Source organism: Petaurus breviceps, unplaced genomic scaffold (genome assembly GCF_028583685.1).
Source record: "Petaurus breviceps papuanus isolate PSGF00001 unplaced genomic scaffold, PetGlider_PUasm1.0 38, whole genome shotgun sequence".
NCBI lineage: Eukaryota > Metazoa > Chordata > Mammalia > Diprotodontia > Petauridae > Petaurus > Petaurus breviceps.
In genome coordinates this window covers 19737652-19757421 of record NW_027186304.1, presented here as the reverse complement: position 1 = coordinate 19757421, position 19770 = coordinate 19737652, and the positions used below count along the sequence as shown (strand labels likewise).

General features: G+C 39.6%; 1 protein-coding gene across 4 annotated transcripts in view; it reads left to right on the top strand.

The window, feature by feature from the left end:
- The first annotated feature begins 46 nt into the window (after positions 1-46).
- PRELID3A (PRELI domain containing 3A) overlaps positions 47-19770 on the top strand; it is a 34210-nt gene continuing 14486 nt past the window's right edge. For 3 of the 4 annotated variants that reach the window (XR_011170582.1, XM_069099611.1, XM_069099612.1), the window contains exons 1-3: positions 47-441; positions 17751-17919; positions 18137-18226. Coding sequence is in view for 3 of the 4 variants with exons in the window: in XM_069099611.1 (XP_068955712.1) it covers positions 410-441; positions 17751-17919; positions 18137-18226 (291 nt within the window). In the remaining variant the exon portion in view is untranslated. The remainder of the gene's footprint in view (positions 442-17750; positions 17920-18136; positions 18227-19770) is intronic. The other variant, XM_069099613.1, reaches the window with a different exon arrangement.

Genomic DNA, 19770 nt, shown 5'->3' with positions numbered 1-19770 from the left:
GGGGGGGGGGGGGGGGGGGGGGGGGGGGGGGGGGGGGGGGGGGGGGGCTAGCCCGGGTCACGTGAGAGGAAAAGGGGAAGAAGAGAGTGCGATTAGGCATCCGAACTCGCCTCTGCCCCCGGGCTGGCGGCTGCGAGGGTCGGAGCCAGAGCAGGATGCTTCCCTCGCATCTCACATATACCCAGGACGCTCCGAGACGGTGCGCATGACGCAGGTGCCACGACGGCCCCTCGGGCCCTCGGATCCCAGTGAGTGACTAGTGCTCCCGGGCCCACTGCGGGAGAGAGTGGGCTAGCCCCGCACAGTTCGGCTGGTCCTGGGCCGAGAGGTGCCCCGCCGGACTCTGGGGCTGCTGCCCGGAGGGGAGGCTGAGGAGCGCCTCTGCCGCCGCAGCTGCGGCCGGGGAGAGATGAAGATCTGGAGCTCCGAGCACGTGTTTGGGTAAAGAGGGAGCCCCGGGTTGTGCAGGGGTGTGCCGGGGTGCAGACAGTGGCCAAACTGGGACCCAGGGAAGTTGGATCTCAAGAGATTCGGGCACCCGCGCCCGCCCGCCTTGAGTGTCTGCCTGTGCGCTCAGCCGGCGTTTGCCCAGGGCTTTAGTGCTCTCTTCGACCTGAAAAAAATTAAATGTTAGAGAGCTGTCTCATGCCCTATGAGGACATGTATTTCTTCCTGTTGCCTACTAGATTAAGGATCTTGCATGTGATGTGCATATAGTCGGGGCAGCTGCTTGGCAGTTAATTTGGAACGTTTGTCTTTTCGGGAGGGACAAGGCTTGGGGAATCGGGGTTAGTGTTTTATTAATACACCAAAAAGCAAATCCAAGGAATGAGAGGCCTAGTTCCCTGCTTATTTCAATCCCGTGATTGCAGCCCATTTGAAAATGGTCTGGGGAAGGCTTGATTTAAGTAGGGCAGAATCTCAGATCTGACTTTCCTCAACGCTTGCCCAGAACTACAGATCCAAGGTCAAAGGGTCGATCGAAGTAGTCATACTCCCCACCTCCTTTTTGGGAAATTAATCGGATGAACCTCCCTAGGCAGACTCAATGAATAAGTAAGGAAGCCAGTATTCATGATGCTAGATAAGTGATTCCCTATTGCAATTTAGTGTTTAGTTTTTGGAAGGAATGACAACGATAACATTTATATAGTGCCTACTATATGCCAGACATTTTGTTAAGAACTTTACAAATATTATCTCGATTTGATTCTCAAGGAGTAGAGAAATGGAGCAGGGAGTAGGGATGAAAATAGGTGGGAGAAGAAATGGTGAACTAGTGGAATGAAAAAAGGAAAGAAGATACATCAGAAGATATGATAATTTGCCTTTGGAAATCAAATCCCACCAGTCGTGAAACCTAAAGACTGTGTTATGGTATTTCCTTGAAAGAGTAAGAGTATTTAAATTGTCTGTTAAAGTTAGGAGAGGCAATCCCATATCTGAAAGAAAGTTTTTGAACTGGACCTTAGCAGTAACATTCTTCTTAAACAGCTTTTGTTAAAAAATAAACAGATGATTGTCTTTATAGCTTTTCTTCTTTATTAATTAATTTGTTTGTTTCCTTTTAGTTTACAGGATTCAATTCCACAATTCCTTGAGTTTCACATTTTGTCCCCCTCCTTCCCCTCCCCCCATGACGGCATACAGTGAAATATAGGATCTGTAAATACTTTCACAGTAGACATTAGTCAGGTTATAAAGACGGATTGTATCAGATGGAATGAAAAATGGTAAAGAGGACATAAAACCAAACAAGAAAAGGAAAAAGCTCAGGAAGTTTGCTTCCATCTGGATATAAACTCAGTTCTTTCTAGTTCTTTCTCTGGATGCACACATTTCTCTCCATCATGAGTCTTTTGGGATTGACTTATATCACTGCATTGCTGAGAAGAGTCCAGTCTATCAAAGTTGGTCATCACACATACGTTGTGTCTGTAATTGTGTACAAATTTCTCCTGGTTCTACTCTTCTCACTCAGCATCAGTTCATATAAGCCTCTCCAGGTAAATATGAAGACTGTCTGCTCCTCGATAGCTTTTCTTCTTTACAGAATATTAAAATTATATTTAAGTCACTTGAGAATCTAGGAAGTAATATAATTTATGAAATGTTTTCTAATTTATCACCTCTTACTTTGCTGAGAAAAACTGAGGCCATATAACAGTAAGTTCCCTTTTCTCTCCCTTTTTATCTCAAAAACCCTCTGACTTCATTCTCTCTTCCTTTCTTCTAGTCTCTGATAATTCTTGCCAAGGCCCACCCCACTGCATGTACCCTTGATATCATTTTCTTCTGTCTTCTCAAGCAAATTTCCCCCTCAGCCATTCCTTGTCCCCCCATATTTAATCTCTCCCTATCCAGTGTTTTTTCCCTACAGCCTTCATACATGACTATGACTCCCCCATCCTTTGAAAAAAAAAAAAACAACCCTTCACTAGACCCTATCACCCACCTAAACTGTTATCCTATATCCCTCCTATCAGGCAAATCATAGGAAGACCTATACTTTCCCTGCTCTTACTGGACTATTTGAATCCTGGCTTCTGACCTCATAATTCACTTAAAACTGGACTCTTCTGAAATTACCAACGTTTTCTTAGTTATCAAATCTGAAGCTCGTTTCTCAGTCTGGATCCTTTTCTTACCTCATTGCTGCATGAAACTGTTGATTACCTTGTTCTAGGTTTTCATGACACTACTTTCTTCTGGACTTCCTCTTACCTATCTGATCACAACTGTTCAGTTTCATTTCCTGGATCATTATCCATACCATATCCTTTATCTGTGGGTATTCCCTAAGATTCTTTATCTTGGATCCTTTTCTACTTTATATACTCTTGGTGAGCTTATCAGCTCCCATAGGTTCAAATATTTCTATGCACATGATTCCCAGATCTGCATATTCACCCTTACTCTCTATCTGGACCTTCAATCTCCCATCACTAACTGCCTGTTGGACATTTTGAACTGAATGTCCCATAATATATCTCAAACTCAATATGACCTAAACAGGATTCATTATGCTCCCTCTACCCTCCCCAAACACACAATCACACATAGCATTCTTATAGTCACTTAAATTTGCAACCTCTGTGCTATCTTGGGCTCCTTAATCTTCTTCACCTCATATATACAATTGGTTGCCAAATCTTATTTTGACCTCCTTACCTTTCTGGCATTCTTACACCATACATCAGCCCCCACATACCTGTGATCCAGTGACGCCAGTCTCCTTACTCTTCCTTGAACGAGACGTTCCATCTTCCAATTCTTCTTTTCCCTTCATGCCTGGAATGTTCTCGCTCACGTCTGCCTCCTAGATTCCTTGAATTCCTTCCATTCCCGGCTAAAATCCTAGAGTCTATAGGAAGCTTCTCCCAATCCCCTAAATTCTGAAGCCTTCTTTTTAAATTATGTTCTATATGTATCTTGTTAGTACCTGGTCATTTGCATATTGTCTCCCCTGTTAGACTGTGAGCTTCTTGAGAGCAGAAAGGTTTTCAAGTTCCTTGAAGGCAGAGATTGTTTTATTTTTGTCTTTATAGTCTCTGTATTTCTTGTTATATGAGCATAGTAAGTGCTTAATAAATGCTTAGTGGAGGCTTGATTGGTGACTTCATCAGCTCTTATATTTAATTATCTTTGTGCAGATGACAATGGCACATAGATCTCTATATCCAGCTCCAGTCTCTCTCTTGAGTTCCAGTCTTGCATGACCAACAGCCTGTTGGTTTTATGTCTTACACTGGATATATCCTTTGATATTTGAGGCATCTCAAATTCTACATGACTAAAACAGTACTGATCTTCTTTCCTCCTCAAATCTACCCTTCTACCAGATTTCCCTGTTGTTATCAAGGATACCATCTTTCTTCCAGTCTTCCATATTAGTAATCTTGTTATTATTCCAGACTTTTCACACTCCCTCATGCCATACATCCAGTCATTTGTCAAATTTTGTCAATTACTTCCACTGCATCTCTCATTTCCAGTCCCTTCTCTCTACTCACAAAGGCACCTGCAGTTCAGACCCTCCCTCTTGCTTAGACTACTACCATGACTTCTCAGCTTCTAGTCTCTCCCCACTATCATCATTCACACAGCAGCCAACGTGATTTTCCTTAAGCAAAGTTCTGACCAGGTCACTCCTCTACTTAGTAATCTACAGTGGTTCCTTGTTGCCTCTAGGATAAAATATAAACCCCTTTTGGGGCATTTTAAGCCCTTCACAACTGATCTTTCCAGACTCATTAAACATTGTTTACCTTCCCAAACTCTATAGTCCAGCCAAACTGGCCTTCTCTCTGTTCCTCTCACATTCCAACCCTGCCTTCTCCTTCTCCATGTATTATATCTTTGCATAGATTCTTCCTCATGCCTGGAATGCTCACCTCCATCTAAAAGAATCCTTCATTTCCTTTAAGAGGCAGTTCAAGCACCATCTCTATATGAAGCCTTTCCTGATTTCTGCAACTACCAGTGCCCTCCTCCCTAACTACCTTATAATTAATTTATAATTTATTTTATATCCCCAGCACTTAGCCCAGTGACCAACACATAGTAGGTGTTTAATAAATGCTAATTGACTGACATTTATTTTGTATTTCTTCTGTATAAATAGATAAAAAATGTGTATATGTGCATGTATAATATGTATGTTTATATACTTATCATTTTCTATCTCTACCTATAGAATTTAGGCTATTTGAGATTAAGAATTGTTTCATTTTTTTGTCTTTATATCCTCGGTACCTAGCACAGTTCTTGACACGAAAACCAGCAATCATTGAGTGAGCGATTGATTTTAATTTTATTTTAATATGGATTTACTACATCTCATAGAAGTACATTAAATGTTTGTCATAGGTATGAGTGATTTGTCAGTTACAAACAAAGTTACTATTGATAATTTTGAAAATTGTTTCAGCAGACTGTCTTGTCATTGAGTTCTGGCTTTAGAACAAAAGTTAATAAAGTTCAACAGATTTGCTCAGCTGCTTATTAAGAACTATCATTTATGTTCTGTTCCATAGGACTGGTTTATGAATGACATAAAATGCTGTCCAGCATAATTTTTTGTATGACAGTAAAAACTAGAAGTACAATTTTCTGGTTGTGTTCATGGGAGATATTTTGGTCTAACAGTCCTCAATTTTCTCTCTCCGAGATTATAGATATTATTTGTTTTTGTTTATTCTCATTCTTTCTCTTCATGTTTTTGTTGGATTATTATAAAGACATTTGACTGGTACTTGACGAATTTACTCTGAAGGAAAAGAGAAAAAAAAATTGGATATAAAGAAGTTGGATATGGTCAGGTTTTCTTGTTGGCATTCATATTAATGTGAAAAACCCACGAGACCTGAAAATCATATCCAAGAATAATCTGAAGTAAGTTCTGATAAGAAGAGAGAACCTTTTAGAAAAGCTAACTGACAAGAGTAGCCATTTCACCATGTTTTGAGATGGTTAGGCATTTTTTAAATGGCAGTCTTTCCTTGCTAATTTCATCCCATAACGATTATAATTCAGATCATACCAATGAAGATTATAACCTGCATATGCTTTAGATAAATCCCAGGGAATTGCAAAAGGCAGAAGTTTGATGATTTGAGAAGAGATTCCAACCCCCAGTTGGTATCATAAGTAGGATTAGAACCCAGATCTTTCTGATTCTAAAGCCAACATTCTATTTACTTCATGATGGCTTTATGGCAGGGGTGTGCTAGTACATATTGAACAACTAGCCCTTTGAAAAGCTACTTTTAAGTTTACTTTGCATCATTTACATTTTCTCCATCTCTTCCTTAAGTCTTTGCAATTAACGAAATAATAACATTGTCAAGCCCTGATTTGTAGAGTTGACTGATTTCTGCGATATAAATGCTCACACTGAAACTTTAACAATCTCCTGCTTTGTAATTGTTGGTTTTGGTACACCCTTAGAGGCTGCTTTTCAAAAATCATCTTTCATGCAGGGCCATAGCAGTAGCCTAAAGAAGTAACATTAGGCAGCATAGTGTTGTGAATACAGCATTAGAGTCAGAGGACATGAGATCCAAGCTTTGTCACTTGGAACTCTTGGGCAAGTCACTTAACTTTCTGGGCCTTAGTTTCTTCATCTGTAAAACCAGAATGAGGGAGTTGGACTAGATTATCACTAAGGAAGTATAGCACTTTAAGGTTTGCAGAGTGCTTTACAAGTATTAATTCATTTTATCCTCACAACAACCTTGGGAGGGAGATGCTTTTTTTTTTTTTGACAGTTGAGGAAACTGAGAGAGAGGTTGAAGTGACTTGCCTGGGGTCACACAGCTAGTAAGTATATAAGGTCAGGTTTGAACTCACTTTCTTGAGGGGAAGGGACTGGTTCATTTTAATCTTTATATTCCAAGTGCTTGTCCCAGGGCATGGCACATAGTAGGTGCTTAATAAATGATTGTTGATTGACTGACATGATCAGATCCACAAGTTAGCAGTATCGAACTATATATAAAACTGTATATTTTGCAACTATATAGAAGATGGGAGTGTAGAGGTGAGAAAGTTTTGAATTAAGGAGAAAAATTAAGAAGCAGTCTTAAGAGTCCAGGACAGAAGAGATGAAGGCCTGCCTTAGGGTGGTGGCTATGTGAGTGGAAAGAAAAGGAATGGATATGAGATATACATTCCAATAAATGGGTTACCCCTGTGTTTCAACAACCTATCACACCATGGACCAGGTCTAAATTTCCCTATGATATCCCTCATGCCCTCATCCTATCCTACCCTCCCTTCAGAAGGTTGCTTGAGGATCACAGTGAATTGTTAATTATCCTTGCTATTCTAAGAGCTAGAGGGATCAGGGCAAGGAGGCCATTGGTAGCTTAAGGAATATATACATGAAAGCCTGGTCACTGTTCTAGGGGACTGAATAGGAGACACCCATACACAAATCTGAGGCAGTGGGACAGCTGAACACTATGCACTGACTCTAGATTTCCACTATTTGGGAATCTTGGAAAGCTCTGTAAGGAGAAAAGTCAAGGGAGAGCTGTACAGGGGCATGGTTTATTCCAGGCTTCCCAGCTATGCAGAAAGAAGAACTCAATTATACTAGGATACTTGATCTCCTGCTCTAGGGAAAAGGCCTCTGGCATTTCCCTCAAAGAAGTGATTCTTGAGGTAGAGACTGCAGACTATCTGGGACACTCAAAAGCCAACCTATAACAGGTTTTTCTTTAGGGGTTGCTTTAAGCATAGTGTGATTCCTGAGGCAATGAGAATAGCTGCCTTGCTCTGCCCCCAAATCTCTAAAACCTTTCTTTTCTCTGAATGTCTAAAAATTCTCCAGCAAGAAACAAAGACTTTCATTATTTCATGAAGTTGGAAGAAAAATCTCGAATTGTATTCATTTCTTTATGTATTTGTATTTTAGTACTAGCATAGTGCCTTCAACATAGTTAAGTGCTTAGCATCAAGGAATCCTTTCAACAAGGAATGGGAATTCTTGGAAGAGGTATATTCATCAGCAGGGATCTGATGATTGTGAGGCAAGGACGGGAGGCCAAATTGAAAGCAAAGAGATTTATTAACATGCTACGGAAGGCTGCTCTTGCTCAATAGCAGCTTCAACTTCAGGGTACAGATTGGGATTTTGTAACTTTTTATACTCACTTAGAATACACAGCCAACCAGAATTTGGAGTCAACTTAGGTTAAGTAAGTAAAATATTTCACAGGAGAGGGAGGGGAGAGACCACCTAAGGGAGTAAAGGGGAGTATTTGAAATACAATTGACAAGATTTATTATAAGAAAACATTCACTATTGAAAGACAGGAGACAAAGGAAAATGACCAAATACCTTTACAATTGTGAAGGAAGTCCTTTTAGGCCAAACTCTTATCCAAGGACAATTAAGTTTTTACAACAGTTGATGAGACCATCTGCTTTACAGTGCCTTTGCATGATTTTCTTTTTCCTTCAATAGGAATTGGGGTTTTCTACTAGTAAGACAACAAGTGGTTGAGTAATTAGTCCATCAAAATATTGCACAATAATTGTGCCTCCTATTTTACCTTACTTTAGTAAATATTCCTTGCATAAGGCTAAAAGGGTTATTCAGTCCTTTCAGTTATATCTGACTCTTTGTAACCCCAAAGCCATGATTGGTCTATATTTCTTAGTTAAATAAAACAATACTGGAAGAAAAAAAGTTTTCTTGGCAAAGATACCACTCCATGGTTTGCCATTTCCTTCTCCAGCTTATTTTACAGATGAGGAAACTGAGGCAAATAGGGTTAAATGACTTGCCCAGGGTCACACAGCTAGTAAGTGTCTGAGGCCAGACTTGAACTTATGAAGATGAGTCTTCCTGACTCCAGACCCAGTGCACTATCTGCTGTGGCACCTAGTTACCCCAGCAGAGGGATAGATTGAAGCAAATACAAAGTACATAGTTTGTACAAAGAACACAGTTTCACAGTATCACAGATAAAAATCAGATCCTTCCCTGTTTTGATTGGGGTCAGGGGTTCCTAGAAGGGAAGATAGTAAAGGGAACTAATATATAAGGACAACAGAAGGGTATAATTGAATGTAATGTTAATGAGATTTAAGATCTTCCCTGCCCATTAATAGGCCTCACATGGAACCCAGTAAGAGAAGCTTGCTTAGGGGAGGCTTGCTTATAGGAAGGCTTTCACACCTTTTGCTAATTTCTAATTAGAGTCAAGAGGGTTGTGATGCCTTCTGACTCGGAGAAGTGTATATGTAGTCTGAGTTGTTTTGTTTGGGGGCTTGCTTATGAGAAGGATCTTGTGATTCCCTGGTCGAGATTCTGAGTGGCCATCTATTCAGAGCTCCCTGACTGCTCAGATATAAAGGCTCTATCAATCTAGGGATGTATGTAAAGTATATAGTTGATTCAGGCAGTCAGAGCCCTGTCTGTTGGTCTTTATTTCTCTGCTTGTATTTTCTCTGAAGTTCAAGGTGCTGACTTTTCCCTTGAACTAGTGAATGTAATTTAAAAAGATTGTTGACCCCTTAAACAGCTATCTTTTCTAGTAAAGCAGATCTAAGAACCTGTGCTAGCAGCCATCCTGGGTATGCCAGTGTGGAGGCTTGTGATATCCCTAAACATTTTTTCTCCCTTCACAATTTTGCCTAGGCCTGTTTCTAAATATTTTCATATAAATAGAAACTGTTCCTAAAGGCATTCAAGGTCCAACCATCCTAAGAACTTGAGTGGTAGTGAGATCATGGGATCATAGATTTGAACCTAGAAGAAACCTTTGACGATCCCTTCAGTACATGAAGTATGAAAGCTCAGCCCAGGGAATTTGAGTGAACTGCTCATGGTAGCAAGTGATAGAGGCGTTTGACCGCAGGTCCTCTGACTTCAAATCTAGTGCTCTTTCACTGTACCAGACTGCCTCCTGATAGGTCATTTAATCCTAGAGATTCTCAGTCCTCTGCTTCCGCTTGTACACATCCTCAGCAACGATTTTTCTTCCAATATTGTTTTCTTTAGCAGACCAACCATGGCTCATTGAATTTTTAACTTTTGGCATTTTATACTGTTCCTATTGTATTTAGTGTAGAGGTAGGTACATCATTCCTCATTTGCTCTATATGCCATTACACTGTAATCATCTGTTTGGGTTCTGTTTGATGTGTTTTAATGAATCTGTCACTCAGTATTTATTAAGCCCCTAACCTGTGCCTGACACTGTGGGTACTGTACTCTGGGGATCAAATATACTGAAGAAAACAATCTCTACTTGCAGGGAGCTTAAGGACTTGTTTGCCTGTTACTTTATCCCATTCTGTTAATGAAATGTTTTGTTAAGAGAGGGAGCTGGACAGTGCACAGCTGATTTCTCCTTCCTCCTAGTATGTCATCCCTAGTAGCTGAAGTGTTAATATATTAATGAAGTATTAACATACTATTATCCTTTTATTAAATGTAAACACCTTTTTTTTAAAATTGAATCAGGATGGGTTAGGCCAAGCAGCCAAAAAATGGTTGTGAACCTGGAGGGCTTTAAATAGTTAAGTCTGAAGTAGGTCTACCAGTCAAATTCCTCCAATTTAAGCAGTTTTATGGAGTGTATGTCTCCACCAGAGGGCTGTGGGGCTAGGGAGAGGGAATCATTTTTTTTTTTTTTTTTGCAGCAGAATTCCTCCCTAGCAGGAGACATTGCTTCTAGGAGGGAATAGAGACACACATCCTCCAGACAGATATGCACATAGAGAAGCAGTTATTGGAGGGAGCAGATTCCAGGATTGTGATTCATGTCAGTAGAAAAGAGAGCCAACCACGACATCAAGGAAGAGTTATAACCCCTAGCAGATGGGAGCTGACTTTTGGAGAGGAGCAGACTTTGAGCAGAGCTTAACTGAGGAATCTGACCAGCAGAGGCTGTGTGCTTTAAGAAGCTTCCTGAGGATTCTAGGTGGAGAAGGGGGACATTAAAGCAGCATAGAACCATAGGTGTGAGGGGCTTTGACTGTGTTCGCCCCCCATGGAGTATGTGTGTCTTTCTGCCGGTGTACTCTAAATTTTTGACCACTCTTCCTATTAATGCTTCATTTGTAGGAGAATGCACCTTGCTTTTAGGAGGAATTTTTTTATATCTCTTCTTCTTACACTGCCTTCTTAGTAAATGCCTTTGCTTTGAGCAAATTTTATTTACCTACTGACGTAAGAAGGAAGCACACTGGTGAGGGTTCATGAAGTATAGTTTTAGAGTGGGTACTATAGGAATATGCAGAAATATTTTTATAAAGAAATTTAGGTTCAACAAAAGGTCCTGTTTGGTTCCAGCTATAGTAGTAATCACTGACTGAACTTGATCACTGGAACTCCTTTATTTGTTAACACTGTGCCAGGTCATTGACCAGCCATAGTTGACCAACGATCAGTTGCCCATTTGCTGAACAGCTGTCTGTGTGACCTATGTGATCCTCTAGGTTGCACACCTAAGATCTAAATAAAATCTATCTAAATAAAATCTGATCTAAATAAAAGTTACTATTCCAGTTGACGTGGTGCAGTCTTTATGTAGATCAAGCTCATGATGCTTAAAGTTTTGCCATACAGGCAGCAGCTTAGCCAACATGCAAGATAAGGAGGCTGAACTGAATGGTTTCTGAGCTATAAGGCTCTAGAGCTAGGATTCCATCGTTAAATAGGCGGCTGATTCAAACACCTGTTTTTCCTCTAGTTATGGAAATACAACACAGATACACATGATTTATCTATCAGTCAACAAACATCTATTAATAAATGCTCATTTTTTTCAAGCACAGTGGATACAGACAGTAACTATCCCTGTCTGTAAGCAGTTAATATTCTACATGGAGAGTAAATGTGTATATTTAAGTGTATGTGTGTGTGTATATATATATATATATATATATATGTCATTTCATTCATGTCCTACTCTTCATGACTCCATTTGGGGTTTTCTTGGCAGAGATACTGGAGTGGTTTGCCATTTCCTTCTCCAGCTCATTTTACAGATGAGGGAACTAAGGCAAACATAGTCGAGTGACTTGCTCAGGGTCACACAGCTAGTGAGTATCTGAGGCTGGATTTGGACTCAGGTCTTACTGACTCCAGGCCAGTACTCTATCCACTGTGCCTTCTAACAACAGCAACAATTTTTGAGGGGGAGGCACTATTTGCTAGTGAAATCTGGATAGGCCTCGCATAGGAGGTAGCACTTGAGCTGACTTTTAAAGGACACTCAGGATTCTAAGAAATACAGCAAAGAAGGCTATTGGTTGGACCATAGAGTGTGTGAAGAAGAGTAGTATATAAATCTAGAAAGATTTGTTGGAGCTAGGTTGTGAATGACTTTAAATTCTAAAATGAGGAATATGAATTTGATCCTTGAGGTAATAGGAGCTGCTAGAATTAGTTGAGTAGAGGAGTTATATGGTGAACACTTTTTTAGAAAAAGATCTTTTTTATGGCTGTGTAAAGGGTGAATTGGGATGGGGAGAAACTTAATGCAGAAAGACAGATTAAGAATCTATTGCAATAGTCAAAGTGAAAGGTGAAGAGGACTTGATCTAAGGTAGTTGCTATGTGAATTGCAATAATATGATATATACAAGAGATATTGTGGAATTAGGAACATGATTCGACCACTGATTGGCTATTTGAGGTGAGGAAGAGTGAGGATTCAAGGTGACCCTTAGGTTTTGAGCCTGAGTAACTAGAAGGAAAGGTGGTGGTGCCATTAACAGAAAGAGGAAAGTTAGCCAGAGGATTGTTAAGGCAGTTAGGTTGAGATGCTGATAGCACATTAATATGAGTTCATAACTAATTCATAGGTCATCGTGAACCATCACATTTATTTAAACCCATTTGGGGTGCTTTAATATATAGTTCCTAAAATGTTCTATCCTTGTCCTTATTTTATTTTGGGGGTAGCTATCAGTTTTCGTGAGTATACATTTGGAAACTGCTTACTGTGATTTGATAAAAACAGTTATCAATACAAGAAACACAAGCAAAGGAAACAAACCTAAATGAAGAAGACAGGATAGTGACAGTAACGAATAGATAAAGAAAAACCACAGAAGCACATATTGTATTATATTATGTTATGTTATGTTTTATCACATATATTATATGAAAATGTTAAAAATGATGACATTTTTGGGATGCCACTAAATCATCCAAAGAAAAAAAATAACATCTCAGAAAATGTAATAAATAGAGCAGAGGATTAAAAAATAGAAAAATAAGGGGTGGCTAGGTGGCACAGTGAATAAAAGCGCTGGCCCTGGAGTCGGGAGGACCCAAGTTCAGTTCCAGCCTGAGACACTTAACACTCACACAAAAATACTAGCCGTGTAACCTTGGGCAAGTTACTTAACCCCAAATTGCCCTCCAAACGGCAAAAAAAAAATTTTTTTTTAGTTTACATTATTCATTTCCACAAGATTTGAGTTACACATTTTCTCCCCAATTTTCCCTACCCAGCACCGCAAAACAGAGTTCCCACTGAATATTCCCTCATCCAATCTGCTCTCTCCCATATCTTCCCCCATTCCCCTTCGACTTTCCAGTAGAGCATGGTGGATCTCTATGCCTCAGTGCCTGCATATCTCATTTCCCAGTTACATGTAAAATATTAATAATATATATACATATAAACATTTGATTTTAAAACTTTGGATTCCAGATTCTTTCACTTCCTCCCTTGCCACACACATTCACTGGGAAGATAAGCAATTCAATATAGGTTGTACATGAGTAGGTACACAAAACATTTCCATAGTGGATATATTGTGGAAGACTGGCTATATTTTCCCCTATCCTATCCCACCCCCCCACTTGTTCTATTCTCTATTTTGATACTTTCCCTTTTCAAAAGGGAGTGCTTCCAACTTCCCTCCCCTCCAAGCCTGCCCTCCCTTCCATTATCCCCCCCTCTCTTCCCCTTCCCCTCTACTCTTCTGTAGGGTGAGATACCCTATTTAGTGTGTATATCATTCCCTCCCTAAGCCAAATTCAATGATAAGAAGTTTGACTCATTCCCTTTTGCCTCCCTTTGTTCTTCCCCTCCATTGTAACAATTTTCCCTTGCCTTTTCTGTGTGAGATAATTTACCCCATTCTGTCTCTCCCCATCTCCTCTCATTATATTCCTCTCTCACATCTTAATTTCACGTTTTAAGTATCATCCCTTCCTATCCAGCTGGTCCTGTGCCCTCTATGTATACCTGTACACATATATGCACACACTCACATATGTATTAATACACCCATATACCCTCCTATATAGATATATATGTGTATGTATATATACACACACATATACATATATATACATACACACATATTTATATTCCCTTCAACTATTCTCATGCTGAGAAAAGTTTCTAAAGTCACAATTATCATTTTTCCATGTAGGAATATAAGTAGTTCAACTTTGATAAGTTCCTTATGATTTCTTTTCCCTGTTTACTTTCCCAAGCTTCTCTTGTTTCTTGTATTTGGATGTCATATTTTCTATTCAACTCTGGTTTTTTCATCAAGAATGCTTGAAAGTCCTCTATTCCATTGAATGACCACATTTTCCCCTGGAACATGATACTCAGTTTTGTTGGGTAGGTGATTCTTGGTTTTAATCCCAGCTCCTTTGACGTCTGGAATATCATATTCCAAGCCCTTCAATCCCTCAGTGTAGAAGCTGCCAGATCCTGAGTTATCCTGATTGTGTTTCCACAATATGGAAATTGTTTCTTCCTGGATGCTTGTAACATTCTCTCCTTAATCTGGGAATTCCCGAACCTGGCTATAATATTCCTAGGAGTTTTCTTTTTGGGATCTTTTTCAGGAGGTGATCGGTGGATTCTTTCAACCTCTATTTTACCCTATGGTTCTAAAACATCAGGGCAATTTTCCTTGAAAATTTCTTGAAGAATGATTTTGAGGTTCTTTTTATTTTGATCATGGCTTTCAGGTAGTCCAATAATTTTTAAATTATCTCTCCTGGATCTATTTTCCAGGTCAGTGGTTTTTCCAATGAGATTTTTCACATTGCCTTCTATTCTTTCATTTGTTTGGATCTGTTTAATAGTATCTTGATTTCTCTTAAAGTCACTAGCTTCCATTTGCTCCAATCTAATTCTGAAGGAATGATTCTCTTCAGTGAGCTTTTGAGATTCTTTTTCCATTTGGCAAATTAAGCTTTTTAAGGCATTCTTCTCCCCATTGCTTTTTTGAGCCTCTTTTGCCATCTGAGTTAGTTTATTTTTTAAGGTGTTATTTTCTTCAGTCAGGTTGTTGACTCTCATTTCATAATTTTCTTGCATTGTTCTCATTTCTCTTCCCAATTTTTCCTCCACTTCTCTTATTTGATTTTCAAAATCCTTTTTAAGCTCCTCTATGGCCTGTAACCAGCTCGTATTTTCCTTTGAAGCTTTTGGTGCAGGAGTTCTGACTTCATTGTCTTCCTCCTGTTCCATGCTTTGATCCTTTTTCTCCCCAAAATAGGAAGGAAAGTTGGGTTGCTCTGTTTGCTTTGCTTCCTTTGCCTGCTCACGTTGCCACTCAATTACTTGACTTTTAGGCTTTTTGCCACAGTAGAACTCTGCTACCTGAAATGGGAGCTTTATCCCAAACACTGGGGTTTTTGCAGCTGCCAAAGGTATTAGTTGGGTGTGCTCTATGAAGCCTCCACCCACTCTGGAAAGGTGGTCATACACCCCACGACCTCCACCCTAGACAGCAATCCATATCCAAGCAGATTAAAGCAAGAGTGATTACCCCTCAGACTGGTCACTTGGTTCCCCTACAGTCTGCAGGCCAGGAGCTGAAGCTGCCACGTGGCTGCAGCTGCATTGCCATGGAGCCTAAGCTGCTTCTCACCTTGGGGGCAAAGTGTGGATTGCACTCCAAATTCCCAGGTCCCAAAGTCCACACTGCACTGACCTCTCATTTTGTCCTTGGTATCTATGGGTTGATAATTCTGGAAATCACCACAGTTTCTGGTGATCTGAAGTCCCTCCAGCTAGAGGCTGGTCAGGCCTCCCTGGGGCTAACACCTTCGGCTCAAGCGGGGCTGGGGTTGGCTCCCATACTGCTGCACTGGCTGCTTACTGCCAGTCTACCAGGCTGTCCTCAGCGGAAAGTTACCTTCTCCGTGTCATTTTGTGGGTTCTGTAGCTCCAAAGTTTGTCTATAGTTATTTTTTACATGAATTGGGGAAAGCGGGAGCTGGAGCTGCGAGGAAGGCCTGTTTCTACTCTGCCATCTTGACTGAAAGAAAACAATTTTAAAACCCTAAAAATAGGCAAAGCAGAGACAAAAATATTCCTATCTACTGATGCTGTAGTGGTTTATTTAGGAAAGCCTGGATAACCAGCAAAGAAACTGATTGAGATAATTAATGGTTATAGTAGGATATAAAAATTTATTATGTAAAATTAGCAGCACTTCTATATAATGACTATACTGGAAACAGTGGGAAATTATTCAAAAAGGGGAGATTAAAATGTTCATACTCCTTTGACCCAGAAATCACACTGCTAGACATATGTCCCAAAACAAAATGTTCATTTTAGCACTTTTTTGGAAGCAAAGAAATGTAAAAACTAGATGCTTGTCAACTAGGGGAACAACTAAACAAATTTTGCTTCAGAAATGTAATAGACTCTGTGCTATAAAAATGATGAATATGAAGAAACCGGAGAAGTGTGAAAAAAATATGAACTAACATAGAATGAAAAATGGAGACTCTAGGAAACAATACAGACAGTGGCTATAACAGAATAGATGGAGAGAAACAAAAACAAAACCCTGAAACTGAGAACTATGTCATTATAATAGCACTACTTGGTCCCAGAGAGGAGTTGAGAAAATGTACTTCCCTCCTTTCATTGGACAGATGGGGACTATGGATGTGGAATAATGCATATATAGTCAAATTTGGTTGATATGTTGGTTTGTTTTGTTGAATTGCCTTTTTAAACCTTTATTTCTTATTCTTTCTTATTAGAATGGCTAAATTGGTATGGATGAAAGGGATATTTGGAAATGCAGCAGATATAAATGTAAAAGATATCAATAAAAATGAAAAGTAAATAAAACAAATACTAACTCCCAAACTTTATTGAAGAAATGACAGACAGAGGGAACATCTTATTATTCATGGGATTTGTCAGCTAGATGGCAAAGAGGAGAAAATGCTAGACTTGGAGTCGAGACCTGAGTTCAAATCCAGCCTCATTTACATTTACATTTACTAGCTGTGTGACTCTGGGGAAGTCACATAACCAGGATAATAATAGCATCTACCATCCAGTGTTGTCATGAAGATCAAATGAAATCTTTGTAAAGCACTTGGCAAACCTTTAAGCTATTATTATCTCTACCCTTATCTGTAGGTTTGATTTGGGAGTTGGGTATATTTATAGTTCAAGCACACTTAGATGTAAGCATGTTTTCAAAAATGCTGCTGTGCCAATTCATGTTGTGTGGGACAAGAACGACCCTTGCCCAAATAAAAGAAGCAGAGATATCTCTGAGTAGAGACAGGAAGGATTTATTTAATTACTTCTTCTTGCAAGAAAGGCGGTCTCGCTACTAGAGGCAGTCTGGTAGGAGAGGCAAAATACATAATGCAAAGCTTGGTTATATACCCAAAAGACCACCTCTGCTCCCCCCACTTTGTCCTGTCCTGTTCCCATTAATTAGGAACTGAGGCGCATAATCTTAACTGCAAAAATATGCTGGCATTTGCAGATGAAATATCAGTAATATGAAAAAGCAGAAGGTACATGTCTAGTAGACATGAAAACAGACAAAATATGTCATCAGTATAAACTTAGATATGAAAGCAGAAGATAAATGCTCTCACAATATCAATATGGATATGAAAGCAGACATTATTTTATGAATCATGGTGATTTTAGGATGTGGTGACCTGCCCAGAGTTCTGCAATAGGATTTCCAATTTTTTATTTGTACACCTCAGATGGTGGTCAGTGGAAACAAGTCTGGAACATTTGGGCCTGTGGTTAAATTTGCAGGGTCTGTGCTTTCCCCTTCTACACTTAGCTAAGCTTAGCAAAAACTTCAACTTATGACCTGGGAAGTAAGGCAAGGATCCCAGGCTCCCAGTCCAGGTTTGCTAAGTCTTTGGTACTTTATTACAATTCTGTTCAGATTTCTGGAATGTTACCTGAGAAGTTTTCACTTTTATTCCATTTGATATGGGTTAATTGCATTTTTTTTTCCCACAGCCACCCATGGGACACTGTCATCAAAGCTGCTATGAGAAAGTACCCAAATCCCATGAACCCTTGTGTGGTAGGAGTGGATGTATTAGACAGGAGCCTAGATAACCGAGGAAGGTTACATAGCCATCGTCTCCTCAGCACTGAGTGGGGGCTCCCAACTCTCGTGAAAGCAGTGAGTTCTCATGTGGAATTATTCTTTTTTAATAGCTCTCTGTGTCATTGTCCTTGCTGTCAGTCAAGCTGTCTGTTAAACAGTTAAAAAGGTGATTATTATCTCGATGTAAATCCCGCTCTCAGGTAGTTGCTGCTTTTTGGATGCTGACACAGCAGTCTTCTGGCTCTTTCTGTCATGCATTTTTCCAACACTCAGGGGTTTTTTTGTCTTTCAGGTCCTGGGAACCAGCAGGACATTAACATATATTAAAGAGCATTCTGTTGTAGATCCAGTGGGAAAGAAAATGGAGCTGTGTTCTACCAATGTAAGTTAATAAACTGAGTTTGGAAAAGACCTTAATATTTTTTTGTAGAATAATGTTGACGATTTTATTTCCAAAACACTCAAAGTTCTGACCCAAGAGGGTTTTTTCTTCTTGGTGAACAGACTAGAGGTATTCATATTCATAGTATTTTTAGAGCTACTTTTTGTTCTTTCATTTTTTTCAAACAGTGGCCTTACATGTCGTCTGACCAAAAGCCTGAGGAAGGTGCATGAGCTTGGCTTGCAGCTGTTGATTTTTTTCTGAAAAAGCAGAAAAAAAATGATTAGATTCCTTCTTATGAGCCAATCATGAAAAGTGCACATCTTTATGGGAATCTTGAATTTAAGAGTACTATAGATAAAATTAAAAATTTTAGAGGATCTTATTAACTGTAATAGTCTGATAGTTCCAAGTATAGTAATTGTAGGTTACAGAATCTCTGAATCTCAGAGTTGGAAGGGACCTCCAAAACCATCTTGTCCACCCCATACATGAACAAGAATCTCCTGTGTGCGCCTAACAAGTCTTTTGCTTGAAAGTTTCTAGTGAGAGGAAGCACACTAATTCTCAAGGAAGCCTATTTCACTTTAGGATAGCGTTAATTGTTAAGAAGTCTCCCCATCCATCAAACTAAATTTACTTCTCAACCACTTCCAGTCTTTGCTCCTTTTTCTTCCCTCTGGGTCCAAGAGACCAAGCCTAATCTCTCATTCAGAAGACAATTCTTTAAATACTTGAAGATAGCCCTCATGTCTTCCACCTAACTTTTTTTCCCCCAATTAAATACTAAATATCCCAAATCACCAGTTCTTTTACCAGCTCCTTATGTAGTGTAGCCTTAAGGACCTTGACCATCCTGGTCACTCTCCTCCAGATGATCTTTAGTTGATTTGGACTTAGTAAAAATTGGATTGAAATCTTGTTTCTGACGCTGATTGGCTGTGTGACCATGGGCAAGCCAATTAACCTTTTTTGAAATTTATTTTCCTCATCTGTAAAATTAGGATGATAATACCCATTAGGTGAGAGGCAAAGGGGTGTAGCAAATAGAAAGTCAGTCTTAAAGCCAAAGGGTCTTGGGTTCAACTTCCCCCTCTGACGTACTGGCTGTGTGATCCTGGACAAATCACTTAACATTTCAGTGCTCCCAGGCAGCTCTTTTAAGTTGCAAAAAGGATGCCAACTCCATTGGTAGAGGGAGTTTCCTCATTTGGAAATTCCTTATACCAGCGAAGTAGCAGATCTAGGACTATCTGACCTTAATACCTACAGCATTTACCTCAGAGGGTTTCTTGTGTGGCTCATAAGGGCTAATGTATGAAAAGCACTTTATAGCCTTAAGCTCCTGTATAAATATTACTGCTATCATCAGATCATCCTCAGCTTCATCAGTGTCCGTCCTAAAATGTGGTACCAAGCCTTGAACAGAATCTTCCAGATATGGAAAAAATATGACAGAGAAAATAGAATTTTCGTCTCCTCAGTCCTGGAAACTGTATCTTTCTTAATGTATCTTAAGGTCAAATTTGCTTCTTTGTCTATCA